We start from the raw sequence: 25,201 nt of genomic DNA, 5'->3' as shown, positions 1-25,201 counted from the left end.
AATAATTTTTATTTCGAATCATTTCCAGAGGTGCACTCTATTCAGAAATTTCCTCCGCTTCGTAAAAATTTCTTAACGAAAATAGGATATCGCATAAACGTCGGCAATATACGTAGCAACAGCCAATAAACCTAAATAAATATTTGTACGATGAGTAACCGCGCGAATATTCTTGACCCGAGGCGGCGCAGGATTAAAAGATAAAAGCAATATCGAAGTGTACACGTATAGGATAGGCGTGTGCAAGTCGCAAGAATAAATTCTTACCTTTCCGTCGAGTTCACCCTTGGCACCGTTTTTGCGAACGAGGAAGGTGGCTGGCTTGTCTGGTTGCGCGCCGGATTCGGGGAATTGAGCAACTTCCAGCTTGTGAGCGTCTCCCATGGCTGGCGATATATAGACCTTGTGCGGTGAATCGGGAATATGTTGGTCATTGAATTTAATTCCCACCCGGTAGTCTCCTGAAAATCCAAATCAACCAGTTAGAACGAACAGATCCGAGAATCCTCCGGAAAATCAAATTCATTTCAAAGATAACGCAATGTCTGCCTTGTTTCGATTTGAGAAAAGAAAAAAAACTACAACAAATCAGCCGAACTAGTTATCCGTCGTTCCAATCGGACTAACCACTGTCCTCGCATCGGTTAGAGTCCTGTCCCGAGAGGATTATCTGCGTGGTCGTTTTGAAAGTGTCCATTGTTTATGTCCTTCCGTTCGAAAGTCGATTTTTCAGTAAAGTGAAATTGTAATTATTGAAAATGCGTGTACGGTAGAAATGGAGAAGATAAACGCGAAGGAAAAATATAGAGAAGGAAGAATGAATATATCAGAGATCAAAATCGATTATCAATAATAATATGTGGAAAAATATAAGTTAGAACACAGTGAAAACAGGGGAGCTGGGCGAGAGAGAAGAGTGTAAATATGAATTAGTAAAATAGGTCAGCGATGGAACGAGCAATTGAGAGAATGAGGAAGAGGAAGTAAAATAAAAATAATGAAATAAAGGATAAAAAGATAAAGGGGTATGAAGTAGTGAAGTTAACCAGCCGATGAAGAAAAGAAAGAAAACCGAACAGAAAAAAGAAGGGATGGAGAAAGAAAATGGATGACCGAACGCAGCTTGTTCTCGAACCACTATTTTCCTCAGTCTGATTCTAACTTCTGATTTTGATTCGTCCACGTTTTCTCACTTTCCTGAAACGATCTCTCTCTCTCTCTCTCTCTCTCTCTCTCTCTGGTTTTCTCTCTCCTCGTTGCCCTTGCTGCGCCCGTCTCTCTTCTACCGCGTTTGATGCACGCTATCCAAATATAACAACTACGCTAATTCAAATTCTGCAGTCTTAGCCACCAAAATATGAATCCACCTTAGACGCAAATACAGACGAAGATATTTCTGGGATAGCTGAGAGGACTTTCTGTACACGGATACTCGAAATGTATATCGTGTTCCTTTTCGCACGGACAGTTTTCATTCATTCTGAATCATCTTCGTTATTTCGAACTGAGATTATGTAACGCCGTGCTCGTCCTTTAATTGTTTGCCATCTTTCAGGTTCTTAACTATTTCATACGTTTCTCACTCGAAAATTAGTTACTGTAATTACTGCGACGTTCATGTTTATTTTTACACCTCAAATTAGTTATTATGTCCGCGTTCATAGTATTTATAAAATTAAATACTGCAATGTTATTATATAATTATACATCGCTCATAAAATTAGATATTATAATTACTTTTACTGGCTTTCTATGACGAAGTATAATTTCAACAATCTAATTATTATTTTTTCAAATTCTTTCAATTTTTCTTTTCACATATAATGTATTGTGTGAATTTTACAAATAAATGTTTATACTCGAAATAACTATACGGAAATATATAAAACAGATAATATACTTTTGAAAATAACTCTTTAAAATGATTAATTTCGGTGATTAACAGTTCTTGCACTTTCAAGAATATAATTTATAGATTAATTTTATAAGTAAATATAATATTTTCTCAAGTATAGAAAATTAATATTTGCGTCCGCATTCCAGTAATCCGGCTCATATTTGAAAATATCATTCGCTGATTTTCGACTGCGCGTAACTTCCAAAGTTTAGACATCTTTACCCTGTTACATGCGCTTAAATGACAAGAAGAAATTCTTGGCGACCGTCCATGGCTTAAATGACACTTGAATGGTAGGCTTGTATCAGTACGTCTCTTAAGTATCATATGGCAAACAGTTTATTGTCTGTTACATTATCTATTAATATTTCCTGTGTGCCTATTGTAACGTTATTTATATGCCAATGTTTTGTCAACTTCACCTCAGTACCGTACACAACTGACATATAGTAGATACGGTACCTAACACGTTACATCCATTATTACAATAGGATATACCATAAATTTCTTAAATGTTCATTTATGTGTTCTGGCTACTAATCAGCCTTGTAAAATTAAATGTGTTCAATATTATTGTTATCCTCGTGGTAAAAGAAATGTATATGCAAGTGTTCTCATAACTAATGAACAGACTGAATCTTTATGAATAATAGCTTTGTAAAATTCTGTTGTATTGATACAAGCGCACGTGTCGAGTATATTTTTCAAAATTTCGTTTTCTTCTTTTTGTAACATCCACTTACTACATGCATGTCATGTTAGTAGACTATGGATTTTATGCATTTATAGAAAAATTGTCTAATGGCAATTTCAAGTAGTAGAAGGAAGCTTTTGCTTGCAGAAAGAAAGAATTTTCTGTTCCTTAGAATTAGTGGAGACAGTTCTTATTTGACATAAAAATTCGCAATCTACGTATTGTAATAATCGACAGAACGATAAATGTAAGCGAAAAAAAGTCAAATAAACGAAATGAAATAAAAGGTATTTTCACTAACTGATAAATGCATTTTCTTATAAAAATTCTCACAGGGATTGATCTAAGAAGTCGCTATATTTGTGAGACCAAAATACAGAGATGAAATAGGATCAAGAAGACATCAACTGTTATGTAATTCCAGTTAATGTGTCAATTGTGACGCATACAATTACAGCGACTCGCAATCTACTATAAAGAATCAAGTACTCACCGGGTTCCGTAACGACATAGCTGACATAGCAGCTGCCATCCTTGCGGTCCTTGAAGTCGATCTTCGCTTTGCTGGGACCTTCCACAGAAATAGCCAGAGTTCCAGCTCCAGCTTCCCGAGTCCAGACATTGAACTCGCAGGGTTCGCCCTGCTCTCCTCTCTCCAAGCCGGGGCCTCCTGCATGTACCCTGTGCGCGCCGCTATCTCTCAACGGACCGACGGTGAACTGGAAGGGGGACCCTGGGATGTGCATTTCCTTGTAACGCACGGAAACGGTGTGCACACCAAGCTCCTTGGGCACGAACGCCACAGCATAGAGACCATCTTCGACCTCTTTGACCTCGGCGTCTTCGGTAACGCCTCCCGGAGACGTGACGGTGGCAGCTAGATCGAAGGACGTGATAGCGGGCATCTTGAAGGTCAGCTTGCATTGGCTGCCCACCTCTGTGATGGGCACGGCTTCCCTCTGCCTCTGGATCTTCTCTCTCTGGCGGTTGCTACCCTCGCCGGACACCTTAACCGTGAACGGCGAGCCCTCCACGTGATGGTCCGCATACTTCAAATTCATGATGTAATAACCAGGCTCCGTCGGCTTGTAGAAGATGTTCAGAGTGCCGTCCTCGTTGTCCTTGCACTGGATCTCCGCCTTGCTGGGACCCTCTATCGACAAGGACAGACCTCCGAAGCCGGCGTTCCTTGTGTCGATCGAGAACTTGTTCTCCACGTGCGTTTTCCCCTCTTGCAAACCCGCGCCGCTCACCTTGACCTTCTTCGCGTCACCCACCTCGCGGTCCGAGACGCTGATCTTGAACGGCGAGTTCTGGATGTGCTTGCCCAACTTCTTCACCGCCACCGTGTGCTCGCCGGCCTCGCGCGGCGTGAACGACACGCACATGTTGCCGTTGGGGGACATCTTCAGGAAACACGGCTCCTCCAAGCCGCTCGGCGCTGTGATCGACGCGTTCAAGGACCTTATGTCCGAGTCGGACACCTTCCCTGGCAGCTGAACCTCGCTGGAGGCGCCCACCGAGATCTGGTTTCGCTTCCGACCCTCGCCTGATAACGGATCATAAAGCTTATACTTCCGATACGCTTGGATGCAGTGTCGTAAGCAGAAAATTATATCAAATGGTAAGAGATCGTGAATAGACTGTGGAGTTTGGCAATCTTTGTTTGGGTTCTGTTTGTTGAGAATAGTGCAGAAGATTATTGGTTCGAACAAAGGTCTGCAGTCTAAGAATTTCTTATTGTAAAATGTAAATGTTAGTGGATAGACTGCACAGGATTCTAAATGTAAATGTCGTTTTACACTTCGTAAATCCGCAGTCTATTTATAACGTTTGCAGTATTTTCATAAAACATAATGTTACTTATTCCTTTCACAGCTTGTTGTACAGTGACATAGTATATTTAGAAATTGCAGAAATTGTAACACAAAGTCATTGGATTCTGTCATTGTTGCCCATTTTTGATGTCTTGTCTAGGACATGCGAAATTAAACTGTGAAAGATCAAGTTGAATATCGATCACTCTGTAATTGTCTTGAGACAGAAAGCGTGAATTTGCTGATCAATTTAAGGGATTACGTGTAACATATAATTTTAAGAAAATAACACAAGCTTCGTTCTGATTCTAGTTCGACTATTAATCACAGTTGCTTAGTGAAACGCATTGTGTACAAGAATAAAATTCTGTAATCCTATTTTCATCCTCCGTGACGTACATAATCCCTTAATGGCATATGTAACAACATTTATAAATGATTTCGAATATATTACATAAATGCAAATCTAGAAGAAATAGATAGAACGATTTCGGAAGCAGAAAGATACACATTTTAGTACTGACATGCACTAGGTAAAAGGAGAAGCACAATAGTGTGTCGTACAAGTAGAAAAATAAAGTAAATGTTACGAGAAATTTAGAAATATTATTAAATTAAGCATAGCGTGCAAAGAGTATAGCCTATATTACATTGCGAACTACAGGGTATCCCAGAAGTCACTCATAACAGAAAAATGAGCGATTCCCGAGGTCATTCAGAGTAACTTTTTCCTTAACGAAAATGCAATCCACGGCTTTGTTTACGAGTTAACACGTTCCGTGCCGAGCTGTATTTAGTCGACTCTTCATTCTGGTCAATCGAAGCTTTAAAAATCAATATATTATGTTTATTTATCAATTATCGTCAATATAACTATGAAGCAGACTTATTATGGATCTATTCTTCTAGTGGAAATTATTTCTTGGATTCTAACTTGTCATAAAATATCTGTTTAACGCATTGAATAACTATTTAAGCGCGCACCACCAGTGATACTCGTGGCACGAAATGTGTTAATAACGAAAAACAGTGGCCAATGAGAGGCGAGATCAGCTGATGCGAAGCGGCCGAGCCAATGAGCGGAACTGGTCTTTGATCACCCTCCCCGTGTCAACCGAGCTCACTTCTTATTGGTCACTGTTTTTCGTTAATAACTCGTAAACAAAGCCGAGGATTGTATAGGGTTTTCCAATAGGGACGGGTCGACGTTGACAGTCCGTAGCGGCCATGTTGTTTTGAATGCGTCGATTAAATCTGTGAGTTACAATTCAGGCGGTTATGCCAAATCACCATGGCAAGTTGCACGATTGAGAAGCACGGCCAAACGATCAAATTGTATTATCAAAATGAGTGTTCGTTAGTGAAAACGTTACGCGCGTTGCGCCCATTTTATGGTAGACGCGGTGGCCCTTCAAAGTCGACCCTCCAACGTTTGGTGGGCAAATTCTAGACGACCGATTCGGTAAATGATCAGCCAACGCTCGTACGTCAACGGAAAGCCAGATCGGCCGAGAACATCGCCGCTGTCCGTGAAAGTGTGCAAGAGAATCCGAGGCAGTCAATTCCTCGCCGTGTACAAGAACTTGGTCTTTCGCAGTCTTCAACTTGGCGAATTTTTGCGTCTGGACTTGGGCCTATACCTGCACAAGATCCATCTGACCCATGAGCTCAAAGTTAATGACCACGGACAACGCCGTTTGTTTGCTGACTGGAATTAACCACCAAGATCGTGCGATTCGACCCCTCTAGACTTCTTCTCGTGGGGTTTTCTGAAGTCGCAGGTCTATACCAGTAAGTCACAATCGACCGACGCTCTCAAAGTCAACATAGCCCAGGCCATCGCTCAAATTCAGCCGAAGCTACGCGGCCAAGTCATTGATAATTCGACCTCTCGGATACGTGCCACCGTGCAAAGACGCTGGGGACATTTAAACGATGTCATATTCCATATATAATGGCATACACGGGCCTTTCAAATAAACAAAAAATTCGTTAATACCCCAAACACAGCCCATTTTATTCCATTTCAATATCGACCCGCCCTTACTGGAAAACCCTATATTTGCGCTAAGGAAAAAGAGGCTTCAGATTATCTCAGGAATCCCTCGTTTCCGAATCGCGAGTGACTTTTGAACACCCTGTATGCAACGCAGTGTAAAACAATAGTTATGGCATTGGACAGTGATCGTAGTGGTACATGGAACGTGTATGGACGTGTAAAGTGCAGACTATGAGTAAATAGCATATCTATTACGCAGATGTATATAACAGGAGGAGGACTTATGATGGCACATACATGTATGCGTATAATATCACTCACATCGATCGCTTCTAGAAGACAATTGTTCTGTTCAAAACTCAGTATTCCGAAAGAACGTGATTTTTGAAATTTTGTTAGCAACGAAACGCATGGGGTTTCGATCGAGCACAAATCGTGCATTGAAAGCAATCAACCCACACACTGCGCGTTTTTTTGCACTTCAGGAAATATGAACGAACGTTTCGAATATCACTCATTGTCAGAAGTATCCCGGCAGCAGTACCTCGAAAGCTATGCAAGAAATTTCATTAAGATTTAATAACATGTAACAGCTCTCCAACTAATCCACCTTAATCTTTTTTTTCTCTTAACTTCTCCTAAACTAGAAATACCAACACAAAAATCTGTTCTAATCGATTCGTCTATCCGCGGTGTAATTAGGAACAGATTCTTTGGGCGAATAATTTAGATCAACCGTTACGAATTATTTTGCGTAAACGAGACGATGTAATTAACACGATGTTTCGAGAACTGGTGTGAAAGAATTTCAGCTAACGTATAATAAAAATCATCAAACGGATGTAGAGATGTGAAATGTTTCAGGTAGCATAATACATTTAATTACAGAAGCGTGCAACAAGTTAGCTTTAGTCTCGTTCGTACATTCCGAACCGTGAGATATTAGTTCATACACAGTTAGAATTAGACTGGATGAGAATGCTTAGTGGATGTGAATGAAGAATGAGAGCTAAACGAGACTATCAGCGAGATGTTAATCATTCGATCCCTCGTATTTCACAAGATCACACAGAACTTAATCGATATGTATATATGTATATTATCGTCGAACCAATCGTATACGTACAAATTAAACGACATGTATGAGAGAGTGTATGTTACACGAGTTAGTAGAAAGAATTTCTGTAAAGAAAATAATGTACCCGTGATCTTCGCAACATACGGGCTGCCCTTTATATGCTTATCTCCGAATTTCACACTGATTTTGTATTCGCCCGGTGCGGTGGGGAGATACGAGACGGAAACGGTGCCATCCTTATTGTCGTGGCAAGATATATCTGCTTTGCTGGGGCCTTCGACCGCCAAAGAAAGTCCGCCGGCACCGGCTCCTTTCGTCGAAATTATGAAATTTCCAGGCTCGCCGCACACGCCGTAGACCAAACCCGGCCCGTATGCCGTCACGTAACCGCTTGCCAGGGAATCCACGTGGAATTTAAACGGCGAACCTAACAAATAACGAAATTAATAGACATGGAAATACGTTCTCTCATTTCTGCAGTGTTTCACGACAGATGGGAAAAAAATTGGAAAAAAATTTGATGGTTAACCCTTTGCGGTCGGAGCCATTTTAACTGGAAATCCAAAATATTTCTTCAGGCTTACAGTGTTTCCATTTTATATAACCTGGAGCATTTTATACATTATCAAATTGAATAATTTTCTAAATATTAGTTTTGATAAAGATTGTTTTAAAAGGTGGCATGATAATTTTTAGAGGCGCCTGAGAGTCGCCATTCGACCGGAAAGGGTTAATAATTTATCAAGTTCTTTTGCGTAAACTATCTCTATTGTTTACTGAGTTTAGTCTAGTTTCGAGTGTACTTTGTTTGCAATATACATTAAATTTTGTCATTTACTCCCATAGAAATAGTTGTTCACAAAAATATATATCTTGAAAATTATTCGACTGTGAATCTTTTTTCTTCGAATCGAGAAGGTTTGGTTTAAAAACCGACAGTTAAATATTGTTAATGCAATATTATATAGTCTATTTAATATCCTTCGATATTCGGCGATTAGCCCGTAGTTCAAATACGACTAATAATTCAGACGTAGTTGATAGGATGGTTTTGGCTGCTTCCCCAAATCGTAGTTGCTCGTACTTTTAATCCGTCGATGCAATTTTAGAGTTAACATGTAGCAAAACTTTATAGAACGTACCGCACGATCTTGAACTAAATTAGCGCATCGCGATTCTCGTTCCTGTACTTTTTCAGAATTTTCTGCCCGAGTCATTAATAAGCGTCTATACAGTTTGACACACTCTCAAGGCTCGTACCACCGTACGAAATTATTTCCATTTAGTTTCTGGCACGAATGGCAGCAATATTTTCCCTAGGAGTTCGATATAAATTTTGGCGGCTGTCGGCGCGTTAGCAATCATTAAACACTTGTATAATATATCGCGACACGCTAAACGTTTTACTGTTACTGTGAAGCTCTACGGAGAAATAACAATGAACGGACAACATGTACGTTTTCCAATCTTCATAGATCGACCAAAAATATCTTCATAGTCGAATAATATTTCAAATTATTTTTGGAAAATAATTAATACAACATCGATGTTTCTATAAATTATAATTTTCTTACTTCAATATTTTTAAAAGATTTAATATATTCCTAAAGGATTTAATATATCTCTCAGGATTTATTTCTAAGCGAAATGATTTCCATTTCGAAATTAAAATGACTAGGAATTAAAAGGTATTAAGCAATTTAACAAACCTTGAACGTGAATGCCGTTGAATTTTACAACGACCTCGTGCTGTCCTTCCTCCCTTGGATCGTACCTAATAGACACGGTGCCATCGTGATTGTCTTCGATCACCGGTTTGTCCATATTCCCACTCGGCATCTTGACTTCGGCTGAAATTACAAAATTCAGCTAAGTGACCATCTCTACCACCGTAAATAATTCATTACGTTGCATCTATAACGTGTACAACTCTCAACAATTATCATCGATGTTTGTTAATATAGAGTTTACTTATTTATTTCCCACTATCGATGGTGGATTGGCAAAGTCTGTCTATCCTATACTCGTGACAATTGTGTACATCAAATATATACTCATATGCAACGAAATCAATAACGTGTACAATTCATTAGAATTACAGAACAATTATTATGATAAAGCTATTTAATTTTTTGAAAAATTGAAAACCCTTAAATCGTGGAACGGTTGCAAATCTTAAGATATTGTGTAAAGAACAAACACTGTTTTACGAACATGTGCGATCAATATTTATTGGCACAATTTTTAACACTTGAGATCTTCCGATTGATAGTTACGACACAAGCGTGTATATAATTCACATTGAAATATTCCTTTAACTGTAATTGTCTGGCAGCATTACCAAAGCGTTACACGTTATGTAGCAACTCGCGTGACAGACTTCGAATATAACAAACAACAGCCGCAACAATTATCGTAAAAAAGTCGCGTTCGATTTGTTTGATACTTTATGATCATTGGAACACAGTCTAATTGCGTGACTTGGCTAATGAAAATACAGAATGAATAGTTTCACTAGGGTCGCCATCTTTGCGGTGTCCCGATAAAACCGAGTCAACGTAATAATTAGTGGTCTGGGTAAATTCGTGATGGTGAACGGGGTTAACTATTGACTAGATTATAGTTTCCTGAGCAGTGAAACCTTTTCTCGATTGCACGTAGTAAAGACTCTGAAAAATTAATGTCGTATCCTCGTTCTCCGGATTGATCTTGCTGTAACAGATCGGTCCACGGGCAGCGTAATCGTACGGACTGCACGTAACAGTCTTCAACCCGTGTCTGTAAAAGGTCGACACCTCCTGCCACGTGGTTTCTACCTCCTCTTCCTCCCAAACCATTTCCAAATGTTTAACTCGGTTGATGCACTGATACGAAGTAACATTAAACGTTCAGTTATAGGATGTGCTCGGCGATTTCGAGTTCCACCCTCGAATTCATTGTCAATCAGAAAGCAAAATTAGCGTGATCGCGAATCCCGGCTATTCGTCGCACGCTGCGAATGAATGACAACTGATATCTACGTATTATTCACATAATGCACGCTGCCGTCCACTAGGCACCATTATCTTTCTCATCGAGGTTATAATGCCTTTAAAATTTCTCTAACCCTCGCGTATATTTCAGTTTGCGATAAATAATCACTGAAATATATTCTTTATAGAATCTGTATGATGTTAATTTTTACGTAGAAATTAAATACAATAACTTTCAAATCTACTTATGGCGGAGACAATAAGCAGTAATATTTTCAAACTAGAGTCCGTCAGACTCTGGGACTGCGATTAAAGAGGCGTAGTCTAAGAATCGATTACTAACATTTTGACTGACAATTCTTAAGAACCAATCAATGTAGTTAGTACCGTAAAATGAAAAAAGACTTCTCGCGTGTCTCAGACCTCGACTAGATTTCGTACACCGAATATATACCGCGATAATTCTTTCATAAATCTGTACAAATAATTTCGTTAGGAACAAAAGTATTAGCATAGTATTTGTTTACACAAACGACAGATAATATGTTAATACTTCGAATGATAAACGTGACAATAGGGCCAGAAAATGGTCGCAACTAGAACCGAATGCGTGTCTCTCGTTCTGTTTTCACGAAGAAAAAGTAAACATTTTGAAATGTATATTTTCTTCATATACGACGAGTTCCACCACTACATCTGCCTTCGTCGCCAAAGAAAACATTCGTCGCATTAAATTTATAAATAATGTAACGACGATCAATTTATTAAATTAAATTGAAATGCGTGGCTAGTCCGAGGCTACGGAACAAAAGAATCATCTGGTTAAAGATGTGGCGAGAAGTGTTTCTTGCCCGTAGGAATATAATTTTGCACACGGGAAACATTTATGGTGTGATGAATAAAATCGGAGGAGGAATGCAGCCTCAAAAATGTCCGTCATTCCGAGAATAACTCCTTTGACGCGATGCGTCTCGATAGAGGACGCTCTCCTCCGTCTTCGAGAATTCTTGCGATAGCCGCTTCGAAATATCGATGGTGCTCTGTATCGCATTACCCGGAGGAAAATAAATTATTCGGCAGCTACTTTGTGGTAAACTTCGCGATGAACCAACTCCAAGAACGTGCCACGGGATATCGGAGAGCATTCGATCGCCAGAAACCTCGCGAAGCCTAACGTTACATCATCGTTCCTGGAAACTGAACCACGCCGATACTCGAACAATATTCAAAAAGTTCGGCGACCAATCGACAGATTTTTCGGTCCGCAAACTTCGTTGCGAATAACAACAATGCAAACTGTTTACCCACTTGAAATTGATTCGATGCCGTTTCTGATAGCAAATACCGCCGAATAAACTGCGAACGAGACGCCGCGTAACTACGAGTAAACAATGTATTGCCACGTTCTGCTACGATTTCGTACGTTTGTAAAGGAAATCGAACTAATTTTCGAGTTTTGTTGTTCTAGAAAATATCCACTTTACTGAGATAATACTTTAACCGTGAAAATATCAAATTATTACGAAGACTCACTGTCGGCGAACGTGAATGATGCGTCGACGAACTATAATATCGGATAAACCTACGAGCAACCTAGTTTCTCACACTAGACTGCGAATTTTATGGATTTATGAAAAATGTGAATAGATGGAATAATGAAGGTGTAAAATTACGAGGTCGTTATATAAATGTAAGAACACTATTACACTGTCTTCAACTTCTTTGAACTATTTGATAACAAAAATATATTGATCTAATTTCCGATAAGTGACTTAGAGAATGTTTATTCCCCGTAAGAATTCACAGTGTAGTAATGGCTATTCTGATCTTCTTGGACCATAGAAACCCCCAACTGAAACTCGACTGTACAAAAATGAATTTTCAATGAAGAACCGTGTCACCCACGTATGGCGGTCGACGCAATGCGATGGAACAAGGTATCCTTTTGTCTGAGAATATATCCGTTATCCGAGCATCGATTTTCGAAAGAGAGACACTTGTCAGCCGATATGGAAATCAGCAGCGTGCACACGTTCTCCGCGGCTGTTCATATCGGCTCGAAGAGGACGTGAAACTGTCGGCGAAGAGGAATCGAACGTCTCGCGGCGACACCGCGATCGGCGATAGAAGATCGTGAAGATTTGACTCGTGTCAAGTCTAGCGGCAACGAGCGACGATAGTCGATAATCGCGCAAGCAGAAAGACCGACCGAACGTGTTACACCGTAAACAGAAATCCTCTCCTGGATTCCCTCTGTTCTTTAACGAATAGTCACAGGTTCCGTTCGCTATTTTTTCCCCACGCGAGGACGTGACGTTCTTCCCGAAGCTCTCCTCCAGCTGGATTGCGACGTCAATAGACTTCTCGAGGATACATCTCTGGCGCGACTGACGATCGGCCGCGGGCAAGAGAATTACTAGCGGGCCGAACGCGACCATGCCAGCCCGGAAGACCTTCTTTTTTTTTCCAGAACACACCTACCCCGCCGGACTTTATATCACGCGGTGGTCGTCGCGCGTCTAATAAATCTTGCTACCTCTATCGCACCGACGCGCACCCACATTTTCCCAAACCGTTTCGGATCGTCGCATAATTACGCGCGGACCGTTTCTTACGCGTAATGAATCATTTCCATCCCGAGATACGATGGGGCCCGAACTTGCACCTGCCGCCACGCCGTCAAGGGACCTGATCTCATCGTATTAATTCCATCGATTCTCGGATTCGGTTGCGAACAATGATTCTGTTGTTTGTTTTTACGTTCACCGGTGTGTTATTGCAATCGAGTCGTTCTTACGATTCCATGATACTGGAAGGATTCTGTGGTTTGTGAGTTTACAGTGAAGCCATAATTTCATTCGAATTTCCCGAATTTGGAACTCATCTACCGGCGACGATTTTATAACCGTAATAATTATATAATTATACTTATGTAATCATAATTACATTTATATAATTATATTTATGCTTATATAATCGCAATAACATTTATATAATTATATTTATGCTTATATAATCGCAATAACATTTATATAATTATATTTATGCTTATATAATTATATTTATGCTTATATAATCGTAATAACATTTATATAATTATATTTATATTTATATAACTACAGTTATATTTATATAATCGTAGTTGTATGATATATACAGTGCCGGATAAAATGATAGGACGTTTGCCATTTTTGAATGTTTCGCGTAATGTAATAAAATATGCGTACACTTTGCATACCTTATGTATTAGATACGTTCTTAGAAATAAGCATAATAAACCTTGAGCATGTATCTCATGCACGAAACGAGTTAAAATAAATAACGTAAAAATGTACTGATTTTAATCGGACAAAATGATAGGACATTACTAGAAAGAATATATATATGAATTATATAATTATAGTTGTAATAATCATAACTAGAAGCGTTATCTAGAAAAAATTATATGGATTTTTTTAGTGCATCACAGTAATTGAATATTGTTAATATTGATTGTACAGATAATTTATCAACGAGACATAATGTAGTGTGTTCAGCAAATGTACTTTTTAAATCGAAATAGATTAAACAGTACAGAGTAAAATCATCTTTTAAATAAATTTACGAGAGATCATGTTAACAGTCAAATAAATTTAAAATATACGGACAACGTAAACTTTTCTAGCATAAAATCTGATTTTTATATATATTAACTAATAGTATGTAGACTTCAGAGTTTTGCGTTAAATAAAAATTATCTGCATTAATTGAAAGACAGAAGGGCTATGCATTTAACATTTTGGAAATACAGTTATGGTTATAGAATTCGTTGTCATATTTACAAGTTTTCAAACATTGAAAACTAATAATATATATATATTTTTTTTCAAATTAATATAATTAATTGTAGTAATAATAATTTCAATACTCGAGTATCATTGACAATAGAATATAAATTTTGTAGAATAATTTAAATCAATTTTAAAGAAAAATCTTAACGTTTTAAATTTTATCTTTCCATTTCTATTTCATCAATTTACTAATTTTTACGACACTTCATGCCATTAATTAAGTATGCTCGACTAATTAAGTATGCTTGACTAATCAAGTTTGTACACACGTCATTTGTTTCTCTACAAGCCTTTTGAAATATTCGTTTTTAACTGAAATATGTTCATCGGAGCTCTTTCATGGTGGAAATGGTATGCGCACTATTTTACAACATTACAAATATCATATCATTTTGGCAGACGAAGGGTTAATAAATTCAAACTTAATGAGACGTGGAATTCTATTTGGGTTTAGCGTCCTATATTTTTAGTTCGAACAAGTATTTATACGCTTCTAATCTTACGAATCTCCGAGGCATTTACCTCGGACGTTTTTTCAGTCTTTCGTCATCCACGTAGTTCGAAAAGAAATTGTGGCAGATAAAAATTTCAGCTTTGCTTCGATTAAAATCTCTCGTGCTACTCGAAAATTCAACTATATTTGCCATTTTTTAAATATCTAACTTGCAATCTTTTTGAATATCTAACTTGCAATCCTTTTAAATATCTAACTCGCAATCTTTTTAAATATCTCGCAATCTTTTTGAATATCTAAATCGCAATCTTTTTAAATATCTAACTCTCAATCCTTTTAAATAATTAAATCCTACTTGAAGTTGTTAGGGACGATGATGTTTAAACAAATATAAATCGTGTTTTAAACAAAAATAGATCTTCTTCTAACCAGTATTAAGTTCTTTGTTACAATTAATTATGTAAACGTGTTTGCGATATTATTTTACGATTTCTTCAGTTGTATACAGGGCAAGCTATTTGACTCTTTTGTTTTAATTTTTCGTGTAAACTACATGTTGTATAAAAAAATGTAATTTGGCACAAAGAGGAATATTGACTGTAGCAGTTAATCCTTTTCTGAACATAAAAATCGATTCGTCTCTAGAGACAGATGGAGAATTATAATAATTAATTTTTAGCAGTTTTTTTTTCAATTATGATGTCTAGAAGTTTTTCAAAATTTGAAGAATACAAAATTGTCTTCAATGAGTAATAAACCAAATTGTGTACAATTTGCTTCTGTTTTAAATTCCTCTAGAAAAATATAAATGTATATAGAACTCCTCAGCCTAATATTAATTCCATTAATATTAATATGTGTAATATTAACCCTTTGCACTCGAGTGGTGACTATGAGGCACCACTAAGATTTTTAAGAGCACTTTGCTACATAGAATAGAATTACTATGAGCAACGAAAATTATTTCAAATTTGCAGATAAAATGGCTTCGACCGCAAAGGGTTAACACAGTGTTGGTTTTACCTTACTATACTTTGATCTAATTATCGACGTATCACGAAGTATCACGAGTGCAGCATTTCATGAAAGCAGTTCCGACGTCTTTAACAATTCCAAAATGAGAAACGCGAGCGCGAAGCAAGTGATTCTCTGTCATCGAATAGTTACAGTGTTAATACACCGCGAGAAGTTATAGTAGCGCCGTTTTTCCTAATAGCCTAACTCAGTCTTTCAGGCGTAATGAAATAAATAATTACTAAACACCGTCCACCTCGCTGACCAAACTAAAATTAAGCAAACGATACCTACAATTACAGCTACAGCTATGTTATGACCAAGTTTACAAGAGCCACCACGGCCATTAAACTGCAACTATAAATAACCACGCATGTTTTTTTATTCATTTTGTAACATTTGATCTGTATATTATTGGCTGTAACTAAAATGATGTTGAAAAAAGAAAAAACACTGCGAGATGCATGGTCAACGTAGAATACGTCAAACAAAAAGAATATTATTTCGATATTCTCGTTCTGGTCTGATAAATTTCACACCGAGTTATGTAATTATGTAATTCCTCTTATCGTGTACAAGGAATCCCGGAATTCTTAAGATAGAAAAGAGAGGAATTTGGCGCGTAACATCCTGGCTCCTCTTCCACTCGTGTCGCTGTTTTCACTTCGCGCAGGAAGTCGCCGGGCAAACGGATCGGCAGATTCGTACTACACATTAAACGCGTGCCAAAGGTAACACGGGTAATACGAGAAATCAAGCCCGCTTCTTTTGACTAATTACGAACAACAGAGATCCGATGAATCTAGGCGACACGTCGCATCATTCATGCAAGTACGGGCCCGTTTAAAACATTGCTAAGATATACTGCTACGCCGACCACGCGTGCCCATTGAAACGAAATACTAATTGGATAAAGGGGGACCCTGGAATGATACATGGAAGTCCGAATATTTAATTATTCCCCAAGCCGAACGGTCTACGTTTGAAGTAAATCGAGAATGTAAGATTTCAAGATGGAGGATACTGTGCGATGTCGATTGAAAATCTCGCTGCAGATATTTTGTATTAAATTTAGATTAACCCGCATACTCAGAAATGATTGCACAAAAGCTTGAAAGATAATACTTCACGCGATAGCTCGACCTCAAGAATTTTCGAAATCATCTTCCTATCAATAATTTCAATCTTTCTAAAATATCTTAATTTTATAACATTATGTACTTTCTTCTTTCGAAGTTTGATGTTCAGAAAATTTCATTCCACATTTAAAAAATATCCAAATAACTTTCTTACTAATAAACATTAAATATTAAATTAATACAACATACTGAAAAAATTGTATTTCCAATTATTAATATATTATCACGCTCGAAAACGAAATAAATTTTTATGTTCATATCTATATTTAATTATAATAATTTAATTAGGATTAATAATTCTATAATAATTATCAATTCAATTAGAATTAATAATTCCATTATAATCAACAATTTAATTAGAATTAATAATTCTATTATAGTCAATAATTTATTTATAATTACCAATTCAACTGTAATCAATAATTCAACCATAATTAATATACTTTGAACTCTAATATAATATTTATTTTTTAAGGAACGAGATTTTATTTAAATCGTTGGTTATTAAATTGTATGCACGACGTATAAATCAAAATCTACACGATGAAAATATATGTACAGCGTGATAAATGAATATGAATAAATCTTGTTGTTTATATTTTTTGTTTAAAAGATTAACATTTCTACAGTCAAATTGGCCAGAATGAAAATACAAGGTGAAGAGGAGGGATCAATATTTCCCTGCGGCGTCGTCACCGTCAACAGTTTCGGGATTCAGGTTACGATTTTTGGGCCAATGACGAATCCGCACATCCGGAGCCATTTAATCATCCAATATTAATATCACCGCCTTGCTTCCGACACACAACCGTTCGCACATCGCTCTTTCTCGCTTTCCTTCTCGCTCGCGCGCGCCGCGGTCTCTCTCCAGCGGGCTAACTATATTTCGCGGCGCGGTAGTGGAACGACCAGCAAGACGTAAAGTGCAAATCTGTCGCACTTATTCTTTCGTACATCCTGTCCACACTACGAATCCGCGAATCGCGAACGAGGGATAATTCCAGTGGAATTGCAACTTCGCATTATATAAAGGGCGCGCCGTGCAAATTGTTGCAAGCTGTTCTCCCCCCCGAAGATTCTCCGGTAAATTTCGGGAACGCGGTCCCGCTTCGGTTTCGTTTGACGACACGCGACAGCATAAAATAGACGGTCTCACCCCTAACGAGCTACCAAAAATAAGCCGTTGCTAATTAGACGGCGAATTGTTTCTGAGATCGTAGGCGGGAGCTGTTTTTTTTTGTGCGAGATGTCTTGTTCACTGTACAAGGGCGACGCTTCTTTGTCGAAAATAGAAAAACTAATTATTCTCGCTCGATGGGGTACACTGTTACTGATTGTTATTCTATCGCTGAGGAAATATTGTTTTATTAAATCGTACAGCTTATGCATCGAATACTCTGCTAGCGAATTCTACGAGTTGCATACGTATTATAGCAAAATTCTGTCCCAATAACATTTCAACAAAACATCGCCACCATATTATTTTGTTTTCATTTGTCCTCTTACCAAAATACATCCGAATGTTGCACCAAATCCAAATGAAACGATAATTATTTAGATCGTAGAAATATTAATTTTATATCCGGCTTTGATTAGGATATTAACTATGAAACATGTAGCCGTGCTTCAATAACTACATAACAATCGTGATCACAATTTAAGTTAGTCTTTTAATTGAAATTTCTTCGATAATTTCCGATTGGTAAACGAAAGCATGCGAAAATAAAGAAAAAACTCTTTCTTCACAGGGATTGCATTTCATATATGTGTTTCACAGAAACGAATTGGACATCGCCGCAGATCAAAGTGATCATAAAATCGGCGAAATAAATGCTCGTGTTTCAAAGTTTATGCGCGTTTCGCGGTCAACCCTGGAACACCATCGCGCCGCACACGAAGTTAATATTACTACGAATATTCGGAATTCTTTCAGCCATGAAGGATCCCCCGTCGTAAAAACAATGGTTACATCTTCTATTTAATATCCATCCGGTAGCAAAATTAGAATTTTATGTAGCTGCTGAAATAGTCGGGGGTGTCCCAACTGCAGAAACTTGCGCTGGCTTTTATTATTGCAGGCGAAGATGAAGCTATAAAATTCGAGTTTCCGTCACGAATCTATTGCAATATTTTGTTCCTAAAATTTTGCGTTATTGATAGTTTGAATTTCATCGAATGTATTTATTAAGTATCTCCGAGATAATGAATAAAACTAAATTAAAATACTAGCTCCGACATTATTGTCAGAAGATGATTTTAGAGGGCGATAAAATGTTAGTTTAATACATTGGAAAAATTAATATGCAGTTTAACTGAGTTTGTTATATGTTTAGTTATTGATTAACTCACCTGTTACTGTTCCGGCTGATAACGGTAGACGGATTTTGTTTAAACGGATGACGTTGAAGTTCTTCTTCGCTTGTCCGACAGAACTGTCTGTTACACTCGCACTTTGTTGCTCGATGCGTTGCTCCTTTTGTTGACGGGTACGTCTTGTCCTCTGAGTTTTCTGTGTGCTGTGCTCTCGGTATTCCTCCGAAGCCTGCAACGATTTTACCAATTACACTATTTCATTAACAGAAACGCATTTATTTACTTTGTTCTGTTTAGCGGTTCACTATCTATTTCAATTACTCGGTCGTTTTAAATAGCCTCGAATCAGTTTATAAAACCAGTTTTTAAATAGAAAACAGATTTAAAATGCGCAATTCCAAAATTCTTATTTAATTGTGACATTTGTTCGGTTAAAAATCTCATACACACCAGATTTTATGAATTTTATAAATACTTTCCTCCGCGATATCGAAATAATTTTAGATATCTGACGGCAACCCATACACAACGCACTTAGGATTTCAATAAATTTTCACCGATTTAGACTAAATATCCGTGAAATATCGCGGCAGTTAAAAATAAGCGTCGAATTTGCAAGTATCGACGACATAAGTACCCCAATATCTCTGAAATCAGGTAATGGTGTACGCTACAGCTCATTACGATAGAATCTACGTATTTTGAGGCTGGTAACTAGCCAAACCGTGCTGCGTGTAAAGAATTTATTATGTAACCCGACAGAATTATTGCAAAACACGGAGTCACGTGAAAAAATCATCAGATTCGATCCAATAAACATAATTTGCGATCAAGCACTCTCTTCCTTCGTCTACGTGGGACAACAATAGCGCGCACAATGTCGAAATGTTCGTACGTGATCTCCACGCTCGTCGTTCTTATTGTTAAATAAATGGTAAATTCTTTGCTTAATATTTCACGCGTTTCATGTCAACAATTATTATCGTCATTTTATTTCCTAACGTTGTCAAAGAGTGGCATTTTTCGAACATTCTTTTTATCCACTGTACTTTTCGATTATCAAATTTCCATTTCTATCAAAATCGATTTAACAATCGGAATTTGTTTCTCTTTTTTCTAGCTTTCAAAGTTCTGTTATTTCGCTAGTTATATATAAATTAAATAAAACTGTTGTCTTCAATATGGAACTCGAGAATTTTTTCCTAGAACAGGCCTTTTTTATTATTGTAAAACCGGAGATAATAATTTTTCCGTCTACAGCGCAAGTGTTGTGCAATTTATATGAAATTAATATCGGTCGATTGTTAGCAAAAATTCGAAGTCCGTGTTCCGAGAAAGTGACAGAAGATCGACTCAAATGAGCAATTTGTTGCATTGCGCAAAAAGATACGATTTTTGAAAAATGCAGTGGCGAATTAATTAACGAAATTGCGACAGATAAAAGGGAATTTCCTATTCGAGCCTATCGTGCTTAACGTTTAGGCATAGCAACAAGTGTCACCACCGCAGCCTACGACATCGACGGCAAATTATCCCAGAATCGTTTCTATCGCGATAACTTACGGTGCCGAACGATTATGCGTTTTTTGTTATTCTTGCGGTTCGATGCGTACCTAAATTTGCACTATACAGTATCTGGTGGCAATATACTACAGCAGGAACCAGCCAGGACGGTGGTCGTCACGAAACTCGTGGTAACTGACGGTAATTTCGGGCACAATGCTGAATTCGATGTTACCATAATAGCTGGCCAGCCCCCACTCATCCACTTTACAAAACATTTTTCGATAGTAACACGTATACACGATTGTACAATGGGGCACGGTGATCGATTAATTTCGGAATTTTACCGGAAAATCACGGATTTCGCGTGGATCAAGGGTGCCAGGTAACATGACAACCGAACGTTCGCGGCCCCTATTATAGCTTTCGGGATGTCGCGGAACACGACAACACGACGCTGAAGTGACTTTTGTCATTTAGAACCTAACATTCTCTTGAAATCAGCCGCGTATTGAGTCAATGACAAGTCTCGGGACAGTTTTCGACAAAATCCCATGACAGCTTACGTTCAGCTCGTTTCTCATACGACAGCTTACTTACTTCTGTAATATAATCCAAACACGACGCTGATGGATGAACGAAAACGATTAAACCGCCTTCTAGCAAAAAATTATAGCATAACTAGATACAACGGGCAATCCAACGCACTCTATCCCATTGTATTTGGAAAATCTCCCGATCGAAGATTACAGTGACGTCCGACTTGTGCGCGATGTCTGCTCGATGTCAAACCGGGAACAATGATGGTATACTGCAAATGCATATAAGCGCGCGACATTTTACAAAACTACAGTTTAGCTCGTATATTTATGTACTGCTTAATTCACGCGGCATAATGCGGCTGCCAACAGAACGGATGTCTGAAATTCTTGAACGGCGGCGAGAAAAAAATTTAACTGTCGCTTGATCGCTTCAATTAAAAGGAATGCTAGATATTTCAGCATCGAAGACTTCACAGCTACAGCGCGCATTACTAGACTGAAAATTTTATACATTTATTATAAAAACGGCTACGTAAAATACCAAAGTGTAAGCACATAAGAACAAGTGTAGAACGTTGTCATATTCTCCTCGATTTATGAAAATTATTAAGAGAAGAAATTTATAAATAATTACATCAATTTTAGTGTAGCGTTCGATTTAAATAAAACAAATTCGTACCGCTATTGATTTATTCTACGATTATTAGTTGTGAAGTTTTTATCCGAAAGCAAATACTTGATATCAAATACGAAAGGAACCGCAGAGCGTGGTCTGTAAAGACGGTGTACGCGAAATCTGTGTCACTGTTTTGGGAATGAAAAAGGAAAATCGCCACCGACGCGCTAGATTAAACTGATTAACTGACCGGTGCGTGCCATCGCGTGTTTCTCAACAACGAAAGATCACTGTTTTCATTTCGCCATCAAAGCTCACTATTCCTGACCCACTTTCCAATCATATTTACGTAACCGTTTCTATTTCATTTATAAACGTTAACATTCTGTTCGCTAAAGCGATGCGAAATCTATTCGAGCTCCGTAAGCTCTCTGTTTTGTAAAACGACCAGCGTTAAGATCCATCAACTATAGCAAATTTAACACTGTCAAGTTTCGGTTATCCCACCATTGGCTGTGACAGTTTTCCCGTGGCCTATAGCGATCAAGACAAATACCGTGACGGCTAGAAAAATAATGGGAAAACAAAAATAAGAAGAATATTTAGAACAGGGTTATAATTAAATCTGGGTCTGCTAAGTTCAGGTTGTTGTCTTGATTGTAATCAAACGTTAATAACAATTAGCAATTTTGACTATTTATTTTTACCTACTTGATACTATTATTATTATTGTTTGTATTATCAAATGCTTGACTTTTGATCTGAATCTTTTGTCGAGTTATTTCTACGAAAAATTGCAAGACGTGGAATTATTAATAATTGCTGAATCGATCGAATTCATATGTAATGGAAGAGAATGTGAAATATCGATTGAAGATGGTGCGAAAGTTAGGCGAAATGTGGACCGTAAGTTCACGCGAGAGGCGCGTAACAGGATTTTTTGTATCAATTTAATGCCTCCTCCTACCACGTTCAACACGAAGGCATCTGCTTATAAATTTGGGAAAGCCTGACATGCACTCGAAATAGTCTAGGCCTCCACGGAGGACAAGATGCGTATTGAATTTCAAACTGGATCGTGTAATAGATTCACTAAATCTTCAATAGCTCGACCCATGTTGTGTGTCGTTAATGGTACTTGTACTAATGCTTTGTCTTATGTTCTTTCACGGCCTTATAAATGTCAGAACATCGAGGTACGCGTCTATGTCGATTCTGGCTTAGGATGGCAGGTGATCAGTTTTAGCTGTATTATCAGACTTATGGAATCATTTTTCAACTATTAAGCCGTAGGATTTTCACAAGGGGACGGTTTATCGTGCAATCGTTAAACTTATCCATCAAGCTAAAGGCATTAAATCTTTGCCTACCAAAGATACTTAAAATTAATTATTGCACATTTACAGTGGCCCACAAACGTTTTCGTACGCACAGGTAAATTTCAATCGAGAATCAGTTTCAGTGGCTTGTCAAGAATCACGTATTGCATAAAAATATTATTAACACGTTCCGTGTCATGTGCACCACTGATGGTACAGGCTTGGTAAAAAATAGTTTATAACAAATCTAGAATTAAAGAATTAACTTCCACCAAAAGAATGGATCGTGATGAATTTGTTTTATTATTATATACGATTATTAATAATTACAGATAATATAGCAAGTTTTAGTGAAATAACAAATGACTAGAGTGAAGAGTCGAGTAAAAATAGCTCGGCATAGAACGTGTTAAAAAAATAAATGAGAGAAAATCCGAGCTTTATCATAATACCGATTTTTGAGAAAGGAATAAATTTATTTAATAACTCGCTATCAAAGACATTTTTACAATCCTAAATCATTTTTTCCAACCCAAGTGAAAGTTGGTCTTCTTATGGTCTTCCTTAGGAGAAAGGTTTCCTTATTTTAAAGAAGATGATATTGGATAAAGTGTATCGTTACGGATAAATAAACTAAATAATAAAGACGATTCTGTGAAATCGTGACAAAAATGAATAGATCGAATTAAAAACGAGAGAAGACATTTAAATAATTTTAAGATATTACCGATAAGATTTATTTAAATGAGAATGGGAGAAAAATGTTGATTAACTGGAAGTTGAAGACGACCTACGGAAAACTGTTCACAGAATTATCGAGTTATTTTTGCGCGTGGTTTACGATTCGAGATTACCGGGCTTAATTTAATGCATCATTGGACAGCTGTTCCCTTACACTTTACGCGTACTTGGGGATAATTAACGAATATGCTTTGGAGTCGAAGCAACGCCACCTGACAAACGTCCAAGCGTTTATATTAATGGCGGCGGAATCCGCGTAAGCCGTCCTAGCTTATTTGATCCATGAGACAGCTCAAAATCATATGACGAAGAATAGCGGCGCATTACAAGTGCGCGTTAATTACAATACCGGTCTTATTTACGAGCTTACGAGTGACTTTAATTGGTCGTAATATTCGCGGACAATTATCAACGGCGGCTGCGAAAATGTGCGGCGCGCGAGGTCCCGGTGATCGTATCACAAAAGGTGAAAAACGAAAGCACTATAAATTATAGACGACGGTCGCGAAGACGATAGCATAACAATAATATAAGTAGTATAAGTTGTTTTACAGTATTAATTAATTTTGCAAGTACAAACAATGACTTCTGAAAATATTGAAAATATTTACGTAACTAAAATTTTAAACGCTGAGCGACGCGAAAGGGAATATGAAGCAAGCTTTCACTATTTAAATAATTAAATTATCTCTTAGCAGTTTTTGTAGCTTTATAAATCTGATGATGGTGTTTCAATAACATTTTTCATTCTGCTTTAATATTAAATTGAGTTTAAAAGTTCATTATTTGGAATCTAATATGTTGCGTATATATAACAAATTTTTATGTTAGTCTTTAATGCAGGCGTTAATAGAGCAAATAGATTTCTGGTTGTTTGTAGCATTAGCAGTTCGACCTATAAAGCTCCATATTTGCATAAACATCCGCGAGCTGGTTATTATTACAGAGAACGTTAGGGTTAATTCGTTGCGCAACGTTTGCTTCGGATTTGTATATATCGGAGGCTAGCTTACTGTTAACAATTTCTGAAAAAGACATTAATTACTTATTATAGTTAGGATCGACTCTACGAATCTGATAATGCTCCGATTTCTATATTAATGTGCAATGAAGAATTTAAAAAGACTCCCTTAAGTTCTGGATCATAAGATTTCTTTAAAGAATAATAACTAACATGTTATGAAAAAATTGGCAGCATTTAATTTTGCTTCTCAACAAAATTTGGAGCATAGTATGTTGTCACACTTCGCTCGAATTATCAAATTACACTGTA

The 25,201-nt window shown here is 37.5% G+C and overlaps 1 protein-coding gene across 8 annotated transcripts in view; it reads right to left on the bottom strand.

Moving 5' to 3' along the window:
• The window catches only part of Cher (filamin A protein cher), a 138,603-nt gene that overhangs the window by 5,372 nt on the left and 108,030 nt on the right, over positions 1 to 25,201 (bottom strand). For 5 of the 8 annotated variants that reach the window (XM_078181034.1, XM_078181052.1, XM_078181043.1 and 2 more), the window contains 5 exons: positions 19,244 to 19,436; positions 9,195 to 9,335; positions 7,610 to 7,912; positions 3,085 to 4,140; positions 268 to 461 (listed from right to left, as the gene is read on the bottom strand). In XM_078181034.1, the coding sequence (XP_078037160.1) occupies positions 268 to 461; positions 3,085 to 4,140; positions 7,610 to 7,912; positions 9,195 to 9,335; positions 19,244 to 19,436 (1,887 nt within the window). Of the gene's footprint in view, positions 1 to 267; positions 462 to 3,084; positions 4,141 to 7,609; positions 7,913 to 9,194; positions 9,336 to 10,126; positions 10,350 to 12,666; positions 12,833 to 19,243; positions 19,437 to 20,820; positions 20,939 to 25,201 lie in introns of those variants that run through there. The other 3 variants (XM_078181087.1, XM_078181079.1, XM_078181096.1) reach the window with 3 other exon arrangements.

Source organism: Augochlora pura, chromosome 1 (genome assembly GCF_028453695.1).
Source record: "Augochlora pura isolate Apur16 chromosome 1, APUR_v2.2.1, whole genome shotgun sequence".
In the NCBI taxonomy this organism is placed as follows: Eukaryota; Metazoa; Arthropoda; class Insecta; order Hymenoptera; family Halictidae; genus Augochlora; species Augochlora pura.
Note: the sequence above shows the minus strand (reverse complement) of the source record. Positions and strands in the feature narration are given on the sequence as shown.